This window comes from Ranitomeya variabilis, chromosome 4 (genome assembly GCF_051348905.1).
Source record: "Ranitomeya variabilis isolate aRanVar5 chromosome 4, aRanVar5.hap1, whole genome shotgun sequence".
Taxonomy (NCBI): Eukaryota; Metazoa; Chordata; class Amphibia; order Anura; family Dendrobatidae; genus Ranitomeya; species Ranitomeya variabilis.
The window spans coordinates 93,086,877-93,102,617 of NC_135235.1; the positions used below are offsets into that span (position 1 = coordinate 93,086,877).

Below are 15,741 nucleotides of genomic sequence, written 5' to 3' on the forward strand. Positions count from 1 at the left end.
GTCATGAAAAAACAATCTCAGAATCAGCAGGATCCGTTGAAGCGTTCCAGAGTTGTAACCTCATAAAGTGACAGTGGTCAGAATTGTAAAAATTGACCTGGTCATTAAGTACCAAATTGGCTCTGTGTCTAAGGGGTTAAATGAGAAGGTGTGTCCAAACTTTTGGTCTGTACTGTACATTTAAGTAAAAAAATGTCCCGGAATATGCCCATATCCATTAAAGATATTGGATTTATTTTGGTCACTTTACCTAGAAGGAGGGTGGGTGACAATAGTAACGATATTATCAATGTGCATGATACACCTGTCTCCAGACATGTTAGGGAGTTAGGCCGGCGTCACACTCGGCGTAAGACAATACGGTCCGTATTTTACGGCCGTAATACGGCCGAAATACGGTGAAATGTTCCCAAAATAGTGATCCGTAGGCAGGGTGTGTCAGCGTATTTTGCGCATGGCATCCTCCGTATGTAATCCGTATGGCATCCGTACTGCGATATTTTCTCGCAGGCTTGCAAAACCGACATCTAATGGATTTATGTGCTCAAATGTTCATTAAAACATATATACAGTATATATATATATATATATGTCATTGAGACACATATATATATATTCTGTATTTAGATTTCATTCAGCGCGATATCTGTGAACAGCCGCTAATTCAATTGCCGGCTTTTCATTTCTCCTGCACAAACCCGACAGGATATGAGACATGGTTTACATATAGTAAACCATCTCATATCCCCTTTTTTTTTGCATATTCCACACTACTAATGTTAGTAGTGTGTATGTGCAAAATTTCAGCGCTGTAGCTGCTAAAATAAAGGGTTAAATGGCGGAAAAAATTGGCGTGGGCTCCCGCGCAATTTTCTCCGCCAGAGCGGTAAAGCCAGTGACTGAGGGCAGATATTAATAGCCAGGAGAGGGTCCATGGTTATTGGCCCCCCCGTGGCTAAAAACATCTGCCCCCAGCCACCCCAGAAAAGGCACATCTGGAAGATGCGCCTATTCTGGCACTTGGCCACTCTCTTCCCACTCCCTGTAGCGGTGGGATATGGGGTAATGAAGGGTTAATGCCACCTTGCTATTGGAAGGTGACATTAAGCCAGATTAATGATGGAGAGGCGTCAATTATGACACCTATCCATTATTAATCCAATTGTAGGAAAGGGTTAAAAAACACACACACACATGATTGAAAAGTATTTTAATGAAATAAACACAGCGGTTGTTGTAATAATTTATTGTTCTCTCAAATCCATTTGCAGTCCCTCGCTTGGCAACATAATAAACGCACAAGATACATACCTTCTGATGTACTGTCAGGTCCAACGATGTAATCCATCTGAAGGGGTTAACTAATATTACAAGCAGGAGCCCTGCTATAATGCAGCTGTGCTCCGTGCTTGTAATTCCCCTGCGAATGAATGAAATGTAGGTCATTGACCTACATTTCCTTCAGTCGCGGTGATGCGCCCCCTGGTGGATGTCCTCATATGACCTGGAGCGTGGGAAAAAGTTCCCAGGCTGCAGTTCATGAGAACATCCACCAGAGGGCGCCTCACCGCGAATGAATGAAATGTAGGTCAATGACCTACATTTCATTCATTCGCAGGGGAATTACAAGCACGGAGCACAGCTGCATTATAGCAGGGCTCCTGCTTGTAATATTAGTTAACCCCTTCAGATGGATTACATCGTTGGACCTGACAGTACATCAGAAGGTATGTATCTTGTGCGTTTATTATGTTGCCAAGCGAGGGACTGCAAATGGATTTGAGAGAACAATAAATTATTACAACAACCGCTGTGTTTATTTCATTAAAATACTTTTCAATCATGTGTGTGTGTGTTTTTTAACCCTTTCCTACAATTGGATTAATAATGGATAGGTGTCATAATTGACGCCTCTCCATCATTAATCTGGCTTAATGTCACCTTCCAATAGCAAGGTGGCATTAACCCTTCATTACCCCATATCCCACCGCTACAGGGAGTGGGAAGAGAGTGGCCAAGTGCCAGAATAGGCGCATCTTCCAGATGTGCCTTTTCTGGGGTGGCTGGGGGCAGATGTTTTTAGCCACGGGGGGGCCAATAACCATGGACCCTCTCCTGGCTATTAATATCTACCCTCAGTCACTGGCTTTACCGCTCTGGCGGAGAAAATTGCGCGGGAGCCCACGCCAATTTTTTCCGCCATTTAACCCTTTATTTCAGCAGCTACAGCGCTGAAATTTTGCACATACACACTACTAACATTAGTAGTGTGGAATATGCAAAAAAAAGGGGGATATGAGATGGTTTACTGTATGTAAACCATGTCTCATATCCTGTCGGGTTTGTGCAGGAGAAATGAAAAGCCGGCAATTGAATTACCGACTTTTCACTAACACCGCTGCGTATTTCTCGTAAGTCACACTGCTGGTCCGTGTGGAATCCGTATTTTTCTCGCCCCCATAGACTTTCATTGGCGATTTTTTTGCGCAGTACGCTGACAAACGCAGCATGCTGCGATTTTGTACGGCCGTAGAAAGCCGTATAATACTGAACCGTAATATACGGCTAATAGGAGCAGCCCCATTGAGAATAATTGTGCCGTATGTTATGCGAGTTTTACGGACGTAGTTTCTGCGCTCTTACGTCCGTAAAACTCGCCAGTGTGACGCCGGCCTTACATGGGGGATGCCTGGACTGCTTTGATTTTAGTGTCAAATAATTAGTCACACCACCCATTAGAGGAGGTGATTGGGATCGAAAGGTCCTACAAAACAAACTGATATGGATATATCGGATGAGTAGTGTCAAACCAAGACTGCTTCCATATACCTTTAAGGACCAGCAAACCTAAAAACACTAAATAAGTATAAAACACATTGTTGGGTGAACAAATGGAAACCGCTTTATTAACCATCAATTTTTTAACCCTTTTGACCCTGTATAAAACAAACAAATATTCACCAATGCCAAGTCACTGCACGAGGCAGTGAGCATGTGATAGCAACAGGGACAAAAAAAACACCAAGGAAGGATGTTGAAATACTTATTCAACCCTCCCACCATCGCTACCCAACAATACCCAAGCAGACAGAAAAATATTATTGCCTATAGAATTTAGATTAACCCCATCTGACAACAGCAAATCTTGGTTGTTACCCTCCAGCATACGATGACGCATAGCCACCCTGCCAGTAGCCCTGACGAAACAGGATTCCCTCATATTACATGGCCGCTAAATTCAGGGCCCCTTTCCAATTCTTCTTCTGCACAATTTTCACTAAACAGATTTCTGCACCTAGCCAGGTCCGATTTAATAAAGCCGATGAGATCTGCCAACTTGATCATCCCCAACTTGTTTCCCCCCCACGTATATGACCAAAACTACAGGATGCCCTAGTGACTCAGTAAAACCTGCCACCTGGAGAAACACCTGAGCCTACCGTAATCCTCTAAAAGCAAACCAATATACCTCTGCATATTTTTTACCCAAATTTGGGCACACCAGTCGTACCTCTGCTCTGTTCGTAGCCCAGAATATACAGTATACCAATGACTGAATATCCATATATGCTAATAATGATTGAACTTGGCTCCCAATTCCCCAATGAATCCAGTTCAAACTACTAACACTGATCTACAAAGCCATCCACAACCTGTCCCCTCCCTATATCTCTGAACTAATCTCCCATTATCTTCCCTCACGTAATCTTCGATCCTCCCAAGACCTCCTTCTCTCCTCCACACTTATTCGTTCCTCACACAACCGCATCCAAGATTTCTCCCGAATATCCCCCATCCTCTGGAATTCCATGCCTTAACACGTCCGACTATCCACCACCCTCAGATCTTTCAGACGGAACCTGAAAACCCATCTCTTCAGGAAAGCCTACAGCCTGCTATAACCATTCTGCCGCCTCACCAACCGCCCGAGCTGCCGCCACGTCACCGACCAACTGAGCTGCCGCCATGTCACCGACCACCCGAGCTGCCGCCACGTCACTGACCACCCGAGCTGCCGCCATGTCACTGACCACCCGAGCTGCCGCCACGTCACCGACCACCCTAGCTGCCGCCACGTCACCGACCACCCTAGCTGCCGCCACGACCACCCGAGCTGTTGCCACGACCACACGAGCTGCCGCCTCGCCACCTTCAGTGCTGCAGCACACCAACCTCCTGTCTCTTCCCCACTATCCTGAAGAATGTAAGTCTGCAAGGACAGGGTCCTCTCCCCTCTGTACCAGTCTGTCACTGTAAATTCGTTTACTGTTAACGATATCTATAACTCTGTGTGTAACCCCTTTTCACATGTACAGCACCATGGAATTAATGGTGCTATATAAATAAATAAAAAAAAATAAAAAAATAATAATAATTGAACTTGCCTCAATTTGACTTTTCTAGCTATCACGACCTGATCAATGAGCACCACCAGTCTCTGCAGTTTTTCTTCTGGAAGGTGAAAAACCATGGAGAGTGTGTTCAGCTCAGTACCCAAGAAGGGTGGCGCATTTGTTGTGGCACCTTCAGTTTTATTCTCAGCAACAGGAATGCCGACTTGCTCCATCAGTCATCTAAAACATGCAAGTACTCTACACACGTGTTGTCATCACCTGGACCAAGAAACAATAAAATAATTAAAATAGTGAACTAATGACTACTAACTCGATTCTAACCAAGCCGAAGACATGATAACATGTTGGATGAACGGGTAACAGACAAAATGCTGACTCTACATCGGACTTTGCAGGCCAAGCCCTGTATCAAAACGACATACCCACTGAACTGCCACGTCAAAAGATGTATAAGACACAGCAGTGTCCTCTTTTGATATCCTGTCATTGACTGAATCCACCGGAGGATAGGATAAGTGATGTATGAGCCTGAATTATCCTTGCTCTTCCGTGGGGGCCAGGCCAAGAGGGGATTGGTGATGCGCATCAGTGTTTTCATCCATACTGTGTAACGCTGCTTTTGCCAACTGTCTGTTTCTCCTAAAGCAATGGAGTTCTGTGTATTATCGCCACAAATTGCACATTCATGGCTGAAATTATAGGTATCAAAAAATCTAGAGTGTTTCTCATTGAAAAGCCAACAGGCCCCTTTGGGGCGCCTGGTTACAGCAGCAGCTATTGAAGCAACCTGTGGCGGCTTCTCCAAGAAAACGAGGTTTTGACTGTGGTTTTTGAGAAACCATGAATCAGTTGCCTTAGCTGCCCTACCTATTGAGCAAGAGAAAGACAACTCTTCATCATAGCGCCCCAAGCCGAACCTCTGTGCACCTTGTGGGTGCAATAGATTGTATCCATGTAAATGAAAAGCTCTCTTCACCCTCCTAAGGAAAATGTTGACAGAGAATATAAGGCAGGGTAGACAAACCCTGAATCTAATTCTCAAACTTTTTGGCTACTTTTGTCTTTCTCTCAGCGTTATGCTCGAAAACTCATTCTTTGTCAATTGTCACATGATCCAGAGAAAATAAATATATCAAATACAAACTATCCGCAAATTCGTGTTTGATTTTATTCCCTAGTTTCCACGGACACGTGAGTTCCTAACTGAGGAACCACACAAAACATTGAGTCCCTAAAAGCAAAATTGTGGCAGAAATCGGAACACCCAATCGGAGCCAGAGGCTCATCTGTAGGATCCTGAGGCCTTGGGTTGCCATGCTTTTGATCCAGTTTCTCTAAAAAAGCTTTCAGTTGGTAAATTAAATTGTCAATAACACTAAACACTGTAGTGTATGCTGCTGTAGGCCATTATATGCTATATATATGCTGGTTTCCGCCCCCATCACTCAACTGAGACTGCCCTGACCAAAATCACTAACGACCTACTTACCGCCAAAGCTACTGGACAATACTCTGTACTCCTCCTTCTAGACCTGTCCTCTGCTTTCGACACAGTTGACCACTGCCTCCTACTACAGATCCTATCCTCCTTTGGCATGAAAGACCTCGCCCTATCCTGGATCGCCTCGTACCTTTCCAACCGTACATTCATTGTTTCCCACTCCAACACTACCTCCTCATCCCACCCTCTCTCTGTTGGAGTCCCCCAAGGCTCTGTTCTAGGACCCCTACTCTTCTCAATCTATACACTTGGTTTGGGACAACTCATAAAGTCCCATGTATTCCAGTACCACCTTTATGCTGATGACACTCAGATCTACCTCTCTGGCCTAGACGTCACCGCTCTGCTGTCCAGAATCCCAGAGTGCCTATCAGCCATATCCTCCTTCTTCTCCTCTCGCTTCCTCAAACTCAATGTGGACAAATCTGAACTCATCATCTTTCCTCCATCCCACAGATCTTCCTTACCTGACCTATCTATCGCAATCAATGACATCATGCTTTCCCCTGTACCGGAAGTCCGCTGCCTTGGAGTAACCTTCGACTCTACCCTGTCCTTCAAACCGCACATCCAAGCTCTTTCCACCTCCTGTCGCCTCCATCTCAAAAATATCTCCAGAATCCATCCTTTCCTCAACCTTCAGTCTACTATAATGCTTGTGCACGCCCTCATCATCTCCCGCCTTGACTACTGCAACATCCTTTTCTGCGGCCTCCCTGCTAACACCCTTGCACCTCTCTCTCCTCGCTACTCCTCCGCTTCCCCCCTCTGCAAATCTCTTCACTGGCTCCCATTCCCTCAGTGTATCCAGTTCAAATGACTAATACTGACCTACAAAGCCATCCATAACCTGTCTCCTCCATATATCTCTGAACTAATCTCCCGATATCTTCCCTCACTTAATCTCCGGTCCTCCCAAGACCTCCTTCTCTCCTCCACACTCATTCGCTCCTCATCCAATCGCCTCCAAGACTTCTCCCGAATATCCCCAATCCTCTGGAACTCTCTGCCCCAACACATCAGACTATCAACCACATTCGGATCCTTCAGACGGAACCTGAAAACTCATCTCTTCAGGAAAGCCTACAGCCTGCACTGACCCCGCTGCCTCCTCATCACTACCGAAGCTACCGCCTCACCAACACCGGAGCTCCTGCAACCCCCAACCTACTGTCTCCTTCCCCATAATCCTGTAGAATGTAAGCCCGCAAGGGCAGGGTCGTCACCCCTCTGTATCAGTCCGTCATTGTTAGTTTGTTTACACTAAGTGATATCTGTAACTTGTATGTAACCCCTTTTCATGTACAGCACCATGGAATCAATGGTGCTATATAAATAAATAATAATAATAATAATAATATACACACACTGTTATACACACTTTGCATTTTACACACACTCACTCCATACTACACCCACAAAATGTACATTACACACACACCCTGTATGTTACACACACTCACTCCATACTACACCAATAAAATGTACATTACACACACACCCTGTATGTTACACACACTCACTCCATACTACACCCACAGAATGTACACTACACACATTACACACGCACCCTGTATGTTACACACACTCACTCCATACTGCACCCTCAAAATATACACTACACACGTTACATACACACACCCTGTATGTTACACACGCACTATATGCTACATTCACACTACGTGTTACACACACACACATACCCACACACTTTGTCACTTACACACACACACACACACACACACACACACACACACACACACACACACACACACACTGCATGTTACACAGACAAACATGGCGTAAAGTGACCAAAGATCCTTTTACAATTCTAACCTTGAAAACTTGAATGACACTGAAATTGTACAATATTTGGGTCTCTGGCTAGTAAAGGCTGGGGCCTTCTTGGGAAGGGAGCCCTGGGCAAGTTCCTAAAGCTGACCCTGACATTGTTTGTGATGTATTTGTATTTTCTTATGTATGTTGTGTAATCTCAGTTTAGGAGTACCCAGCCATTGCTTATCTAGGCCAGGTTGAAGTAGTACTACTATGGGAGTGATATATACAAGACTGACATAGGGGGCAGAGGACTGTCTGTGTATGTCAGTTGGGTTACTGGTTGATCAAAGACAGTCTTAAAAATGTCTGAACGTGTGTATCTTCTCTATTTTTTTTTTTTTTACGCACCAAGCACCAAGCATTCTGCAGAGTTTTATCCAGATGCGCGTAAATATATGAGCACAAGACTGAAGGACGAACCTAATACAGATGTTGTACTTGGTCAGATTTCTGTCTAAGACCCCTGTATTCTGTGGGAGATATTCTCTCGGCACTTACCCTTTCACTGATATTTTTAATCCTTCACTTCATCCTCTCCCCCGCAGTTTTCTGTAAATCATAATTCTTGCTAGAAGCAAAGCAGCTTCTAATAAGCACAGAATGGCAAGGCTGTATTTGCTGAACATTAGTGTCATGCCGCCACTCCTGAATTTGAGGCCTGGGATCATTAAGACCATTATAATTTCTGGGCCGTTGTATCGACCAATGATTCATAGAGAACAGAGGGACTGATGTTATTTGATACTTGTAGAGCATTGATTTTCTTTGTTTCTCCTCTGGTTGCAGATGGCCGGATTATAAAGCTATTACCAGCCCCTTCCCATCAACTCTGAAGACAGCATGGAGCAGTCCATCTCCATTTCATCACTGGTGAATCCTTTTTATTTATTTCATTTGTATATATATATATATATACATTTTTCTAAACTGTAAAACATATCATTGAGAGTGTCTACATGCATGCCATATATGTCTGTGTGTGTACATTAATTATCCATTTTTATTATGTAAATCCTAGATGAAATGTATATTATACTGTAGGGCAAGTTGTGATGCAATCTCTTCTTTATAGTTTTGATTGGCCTTTTATGAGCTTGTTCTTGTTACAAATGTACTGGAGTGAAGTAAGTTATACATTATGTGTCAAACCTTACTTTTTGTTATCACTATGTGCCCCTAAAGAGTTAATGACAATGCCAGCTTTTCATCACATGTAAGCGGGGAGTGAGTTGGTACAGTACATGAGCTAACAGGGATCCACAGATTATACAGAGATTAGATCTCTCTTGACAGATTGTATTTATGTTTTCAGAACTCATGAATTTATTTACAGGGAATGTCTACCAGTGAGCACTTTTTTTGTATAGTTTTTGTAATTATAATCTACAAGTTGAATACCATTGTATATACAGTGGGGAAAAAAAGTATTTAGTCAGCCACCAATTGTGCAAGTTCTCCCACAAAAAAAAGATGAGAGGCCTGTAATTGACATCATAGGTAGACCACAACTATGAGAGTCAAAATGAGAAAACAAATCCAGAAAATCACCTTGTCTGATTTGGCAAGATTGATTTAGCAAATTATGATGGAAAATAAGTATTTGGTCATTATTACGAGCAGGAACGAAACAAGAGTGGACCCTCTGGACCGTGGGGGAACTACCCCTGGGCGAGCGGACCTAGAAAGGAAACCAACCCCTATACAGGGATCGTTTAGGAGCAAGCCCAGAGGTCTCTTACCCACGGTGGAGTACCAAGAGGGACGGCTCCAGGAAGGAAGACGGGAGAGGCTGGAGGAGAACAAGGCTGAAGGTGTTTTGAAAGGCTGGAAACCGGAGCAGGGAGACTGATGGAAAGAAACAAAGGAACAAAGACAAGGGAAGGAAGGAGCGGGTACTGGAAGGGAAAGGAGGGCAATGGTGAGACTAGACGAGGAACCAAACGGAGTAGGTACACAGCACAGTAGCGGAAGGGGCCAGATGCACAAGCAAAAGCTAATGACAATCAGGCACAGAGGAACAGGTGAAGCAGCCTTTTGTAGCAGGAGCAAGAACAGGATAGGATGAGAGAGACCCCATGACCTCAGGGGGCGGTGGCCGAGAGGCTGTACCTGCGTCCAGGAGGGAAGCTAGAGCGCCTGCATTGAGACAGGACACCAGCCGAGGACCTGGAGACCGGAAGTGCCGGGAAGGCAGAGGAGCGTGCAAACCGGGACGCAGCAGAGGTGGAATGAGAACGCAGGAGAGTGGCGGTTGTAACAGGCGCAACGCTGGAGAGGTGAGAACCGCGCCGCAGGAGAGTGGCGGTTGTAACAGTACCCCCCTTCTTACGCCCCCCTTTACGAAGAGTAGCAAGGAATTTATTAAGAATACGGGGGGCATCAATGTTCTCCAAGGGCTCCCAGGACCTCTCCTCTGGACCAAACCCCTTCCAATCCACCAGAAAAAACTCTTTACCCCGAACCTTTTTAACAGCCAAAATATCCTTTACCTCAAAGACGTTGTCAGAGCTAACTGGTAGAGGGGACGTGCGAGATGAGGGATGAAAGCGGTTAAAGACAGTGGGTTTGAGAAGAGAGACATGAAAAGTATTGGGTATACGGAGCGAGGCAGGCAATTTCAGCTTGTAAGCGACTTCGTTGACTCGACGCAGAATCTCGAAAGGACCTATAAAACGTGGCCCAAGTTTGTAGGACGGAATCTTGAGTCTGATGTACCTTGAGGAGAGCCAGACCTTGTCACCTGGTAGAAAAGAAGGTGGATCTAAACGCCTTTTGTCTGCTTGCCTTTTCATTCTTAAAGATGCATTGTCGAGCGTCTCCTTGACTTCATTCCAGATAGTGGAAAACTCGCAGACCAGAGAATCGGCTGCCGGAACACCGGAGGTAGAGGAAACTGGTAGAGGCACACCAGGATGTTGTCCGAATACAATGAAGAAGGGAGTTCTCGCAGAGGCTTCGCTGGAATGGTTATTGTAGGCAAACTCAGCCCAAGGAAGAAGGTTTACCCAGTCGTTATGATGAGCATTAGTGAAATGTCGTAGATAGGCGGCTAGAGTCTGATTGGTCCGTTCAACTTGACCGTTAGTCTGAGGGTGATACGCGGAAGAAAAGTCCAGAGTCACTCCTAGAAGTTTGCACATAGCTCTCCAGAAACGGGAAGTAAATTGTACACCTCTGTCAGACACAATGTGTAGTGGTAGACCATGTAGTTTAAAGATGTTCAGGATGAAAATATCTGCCAAGTCAGGAGCAGAGGGTAAACCGGGCAGCGGAATAAAGTGAGCCATCTTCGAAAATCTGTCCACCACAACAAGTATGACTGTACATCCGGAAGAGGTGGGTAAGTCGGTAATGAAATCCATGGCAATGTGTAGCCAAGGTGCTGATGGCACAGGAAGAGGAAGCAGATTTCCAAATGGTAGTTGTCTTGGCACCTTGTTTCTGGCACACGAGGGACAAGAAGCGACAAATTCTTTGACGTCTTGACGCAGAGTAGGCCACCAGTAGTACCGAGAGATAAGGAGAAAAGTCTTTTTGGAACCAGCATGCCCCGCCAGTTTAGAAGAATGACCCCAAGTTAACACTCTTCTTGTGTCTGCTTCCGAGACTAAGGTTTTTCCCGGTGGGGGGTGAATCAACTGTACAGGAGCAACAGTTAAGACCTTAGAAGGATCTATGATGTATGAAGGTTCCTCCTCAGTATCAGGTGGCTGAAAAGACCTTGACAGAGCATCCGCTCTAATGTTCTTACAGCCAGGCCGGAAGCGCAGCTCAAACTCGAAACGGGCGAAAAACAGGGACCATCTGGCTTGTCGGGGGTTTAATCTTTGCGCAGTTTGCAGATAAGCAAGGTTCTTATGATCGGAATAGATTACGAACGGATGTACAGATCCTTCAAGAAGATATCTCCATTCCTCCAAGGCCAACTTGATGGCTAACAATTCTCGATCTCCTATAGTATAGTTCCGTTCTGAAGTCGAAAAGACCTTAGAGAAGAAACCGCAGGGAACCATTTGACCTTCGGAAGTCCTCTGAGAGAGCACAGCTCCAGCACCTGAAGAAGAGGCGTCTACTTCCAGGACGAAGGGCTTGTTTACCTCCGGGTGATGCAAAACTGGAGCCGAAGAAAAAGATTTTTTAAGCAACAGAAAAGACTTTTCAGCTTCTGGTGACCACTTCTTGGAGCTGGAGTTTTTTCGAGTGAGAGCAGAAAGAGGTCTGATGATTGAAGAGAAATGCGGAATAAATTGCCGGTAGTAGTTAGCGAAACCAATAAAGCGTTGGATGGCTTTTACTCCGCAGGGTTGTGGCCAGTTGAGAATGGCATTCACCTTCTCGGGATCCATCTTGAGACCAGAATCCGAAACGATGTATCCAAGAAAAGGCAAGGAAGTTTGCTCGAAGACGCATTTCTCGTACTTAGCATACAGGCGGTTATCTGGCAGACGTTGCAGAACTTTGCGCACACTCCTTCGATGAGATGGAAGGTCTGGAGAAAATACAAGAATGTCATCCAAATAAACCACTACACATATGTAGAGGAGGTCTCGGAAGATATCGTTAACGAATTCCTGAAAAACCGCGGGAGCGTTACACAGGCCGAAAGGCATGACCAAGTACTCGTAGTGTCCATCCCGAGTGTTAAAGGCGGTTTTCCACTCGTCGCCGGAGCGGATTCGGACTAAATTGTAAGCTCCACGCAAGTCAAGTTTAGTAAAGATGCGGGCTCCTCGAAGGCGGTCAAAGAGCTCGGGTATCAGAGGCAGAGGATACCTATTCTTGACTGTGATGTTGTTTAGCCCACGATAGTCTATACAAGGTCGTAGAGAACCATCTTTTTTCTTTACAAAGAAAAAACCTGCTCCTGCAGGGGAGGAAGACTTTCGGATAAATCCTTTTGTAAGATTTTCTTGAATATACTCGGACATGGACTTAGTTTCTACAGCAGAGAGAGGGTAAATTCTTCCTCTTGGAGGAGAGCAGCCAGGGAGGAGATCAATCGGACAGTCGTAGGAGCGATGTGGCGGGAGACTCTCTGCTTCTTTCTTGTCGAAGACATCAGCATACGACCAATAGGGTGAAGGTAAACCAACCGGAACACTAGTGGATTGAGTAAGGAGCACAGGACGCACCGACCGAAGACAACGATCATGGCAAGAAGGACCCCATCGTAGAACATCTCCGGACCGCCAATTGAGAGTGGGCTCATGAAGTCTGAGCCACGGAAGACCAAGCAAAAAGGCGTGGGAAAGACTTGGTAAAACATAAAAGGCAATTTTCTCTTGATGAAGAGCGCCGATCTGTAGCTCGACTTCTTCAGTGACTAACGAAATAGTCTCCTGTAGCGGTCTTCCGTCCACCGATGCAACCAGGCGAGGGAAGTCCAACGAGATTACTGGGATGCGAAGCCTCCGAACCGCCTCAAGACTGATAAAATTGCCTGCCGCGCCCGAATCCACATACGCGACCTCGGAGAACCGATCCTGGTTGGAAACAAGTAAAACTGAAAGAGTCAAAGGTAGAGAGGAAACAGGATCACCTAGGGAGGCCTCTCTTACCTGCCCTAGGCGGAGGAGTTTTCCGGCCTATCAGGACAACTGCGAAGCAAATGAGCGGCACTACCACAGTAAAAACAGAGACCCTGGGTACGTCTCTCCTTACGGCGCTGCTCTGCCATCTTTACTCGATCTACTTGCATGGGTTCAGAAGCAGGAGGGGTAGAAGAGGGAGAGACGGGAGCACGAGGACTACTAGGCTGGCGAAAGGTGGAAGCAGAGGAATTAGGTCTCTTCTCTCTTGCGGACTCACGAGACCGCTCTTGGAAGCGGAGATCAATCCGAGTGGCGAGGGAGATAAGATCCTCTAGAGTGGTCGGAGTGTCACGCCCGGCAAGCTCATCTTTAATTCGGCTGGACAAACCCCGCCAGAAGGCACCCACTAGAGCCTCATTGTTCCACCCAAGCTCTGAAGCCAAAGTACGAAAACGTATGGCATATTGTCCGACGGATAAGGGTCCCTGGCGTAAATTAAAGAGGGACTCCGTGGTAGAGGCCAAACGTCCGGGTTCGTCAAAGACCTTGCGAAAGGTCTCGAGAAAATTCTCTAAGTGGGAAACAACGGGATCATCACGTTCCCACAAAGGATTAATCCAAGCTAGGGCCTCTCCTTCCAAATGAGATACAATAAATGCCACTTTGGCTCGATCGGATGGGTACTGCTGGGGCAGAAGCTCAAAATGGAGGCGGCATTGGTTCAAGAACCCTCTGCAGAGCTTAGGGTCGCCACCGTACCTAGGAGGTTTTCCCAGACGAGGAGGGGGATGAGGGGTGCCCGAAGGACTGGAGTCATTCTGAGCAGAGGCAGTGGGAGCGGACTGTAAATTAAAGAGGCGGTCATCAATCGACGCCATGTAGCTAAGCATGCGGGACTGAGTATCTCGCTGCTGCGAGAGCTCCTGTTGGAGGCTAGTAAGCTGAGCGGCATTTACGGGATCAGCAGCTTGCAGAGCGGATAAGCGTGACTCCATAGTTTTCATAAAAGCCATGATACGCTGCTGGTTGTCACGTAAATGGGCCAGTTCCTTCTGGGCCGAAAAAGCGGTACCTGCGGGGTCCATGGCCTGATTGTACTATTACGAGCAGGAACGAAACAAGAGTGGACCCTCTGGACCGTGGGGGAACTACCCCTGGGCGAGCGGACCTAGAAAGGAAACCAACCCCTATACAGGGATCGTTTAGGAGCAAGCCCAGAGGTCTCTTACCCACGGTGGAGTACCAAGAGGGACGGCTCCAGGAAGGAAGACGGGAGAGGCTGGAGGAGAACAAGGCTGAAGGTGTTTTGAAAGGCTGGAAACCGGAGCAGGGAGACTGATGGAAAGAAACAAAGGAACAAAGACAAGGGAAGGAAGGAGCGGGTACTGGAAGGGAAAGGAGGGCAATGGTGAGACTAGACGAGGAACCAAACGGAGTAGGTACACAGCACAGTAGCGGAAGGGGCCAGATGCACAAGCAAAAGCTAATGACAATCAGGCACAGAGGAACAGGTGAAGCAGCCTTTTGTAGCAGGAGCAAGAACAGGATAGGATGAGAGAGACCCCATGACCTCAGGGGGCGGTGGCCGAGAGGCTGTACCTGCGTCCAGGAGGGAAGCTAGAGCGCCTGCATTGAGACAGGACACCAGCCGAGGACCTGGAGACCGGAAGTGCCGGGAAGGCAGAGGAGCGTGCAAACCGGGACGCAGCAGAGGTGGAATGAGAACGCAGGAGAGTGGCGGTTGTAACAGGCGCAACGCTGGAGAGGTGAGAACCGCGCCGCAGGAGAGTGGCGGTTGTAACAGTCATTAACAAAAGTTCATCTCCGTATTTTGTTATATATCCATTGTTGGCAATGACAGAGGTCAAACGTTTTCTGTAAATTTTCACAAGGTTGGCACACATTATTGGTGGTATGTTGACCCATTCCTCCATGCAGATCTCCTCCAGAGCAGTGATGTTTTGGGCCTGTCACTGGGCAACATGGACTTTCAACTCCCTCCAAAGGTTTTCTATTTGGTTGAGATCTGGAGACTGGCTAGGCCACTCCAGGACCTTGAAATGCTTCTTACGAAGCCACTCCTTCGTTGCCCTAGCGGTGTGCTTAGGATCATTATCATGCTGAAAGACCCATCCACGTTTCATCTTCAATGTCCTTGCTGATGGAAGGAGGTTTGCGCTCAAAATCTCACGATACATGGCCCCATTCATTCTATCATGGACATGGATCAGTTGTCCTGGTCCCTTTGCAGGGAAATATCCCTAAAGCATGATGTTGCCACCCCATGCTTCACAGTAGGTATGGTGTTCTTTGGATGCAACTCAGCATTCTGTCTCCTCCAAACACGACGAGTTTTGGTTCTACCAAACAGTTCTACTTTGATTTCATCAGACCTTATGACATTCTCCCAATACTCTTCTGGATAATCCAAATGCTCTCTAGCAAACTTCAGACGGACCCGGACATGTACTGGCTTAATCAGGGGACACGTCTGGCACTACAGGATCTGAGTCAC

At 46.4% G+C, this 15,741-nt stretch overlaps 1 protein-coding gene across 7 annotated transcripts in view; it reads left to right on the top strand.

Moving 5' to 3' along the window:
- Positions 1–15,741, top strand: part of STAMBPL1 (STAM binding protein like 1) — a 129,273-nt gene that overhangs the window by 68,029 nt on the left and 45,503 nt on the right. For 6 of the 7 annotated variants that reach the window (XM_077258921.1, XM_077258916.1, XM_077258917.1 and 3 more), the window contains one exon: positions 8,482–8,565. In XM_077258921.1, the coding sequence (XP_077115036.1) occupies positions 8,536–8,565 (30 nt within the window). In that variant the 5' untranslated portion in view covers positions 8,482–8,535. Of the gene's footprint in view, positions 1–5,686; positions 5,709–8,481; positions 8,566–15,741 lie in introns of those variants that run through there. The other variant, XM_077258920.1, reaches the window with a different exon arrangement.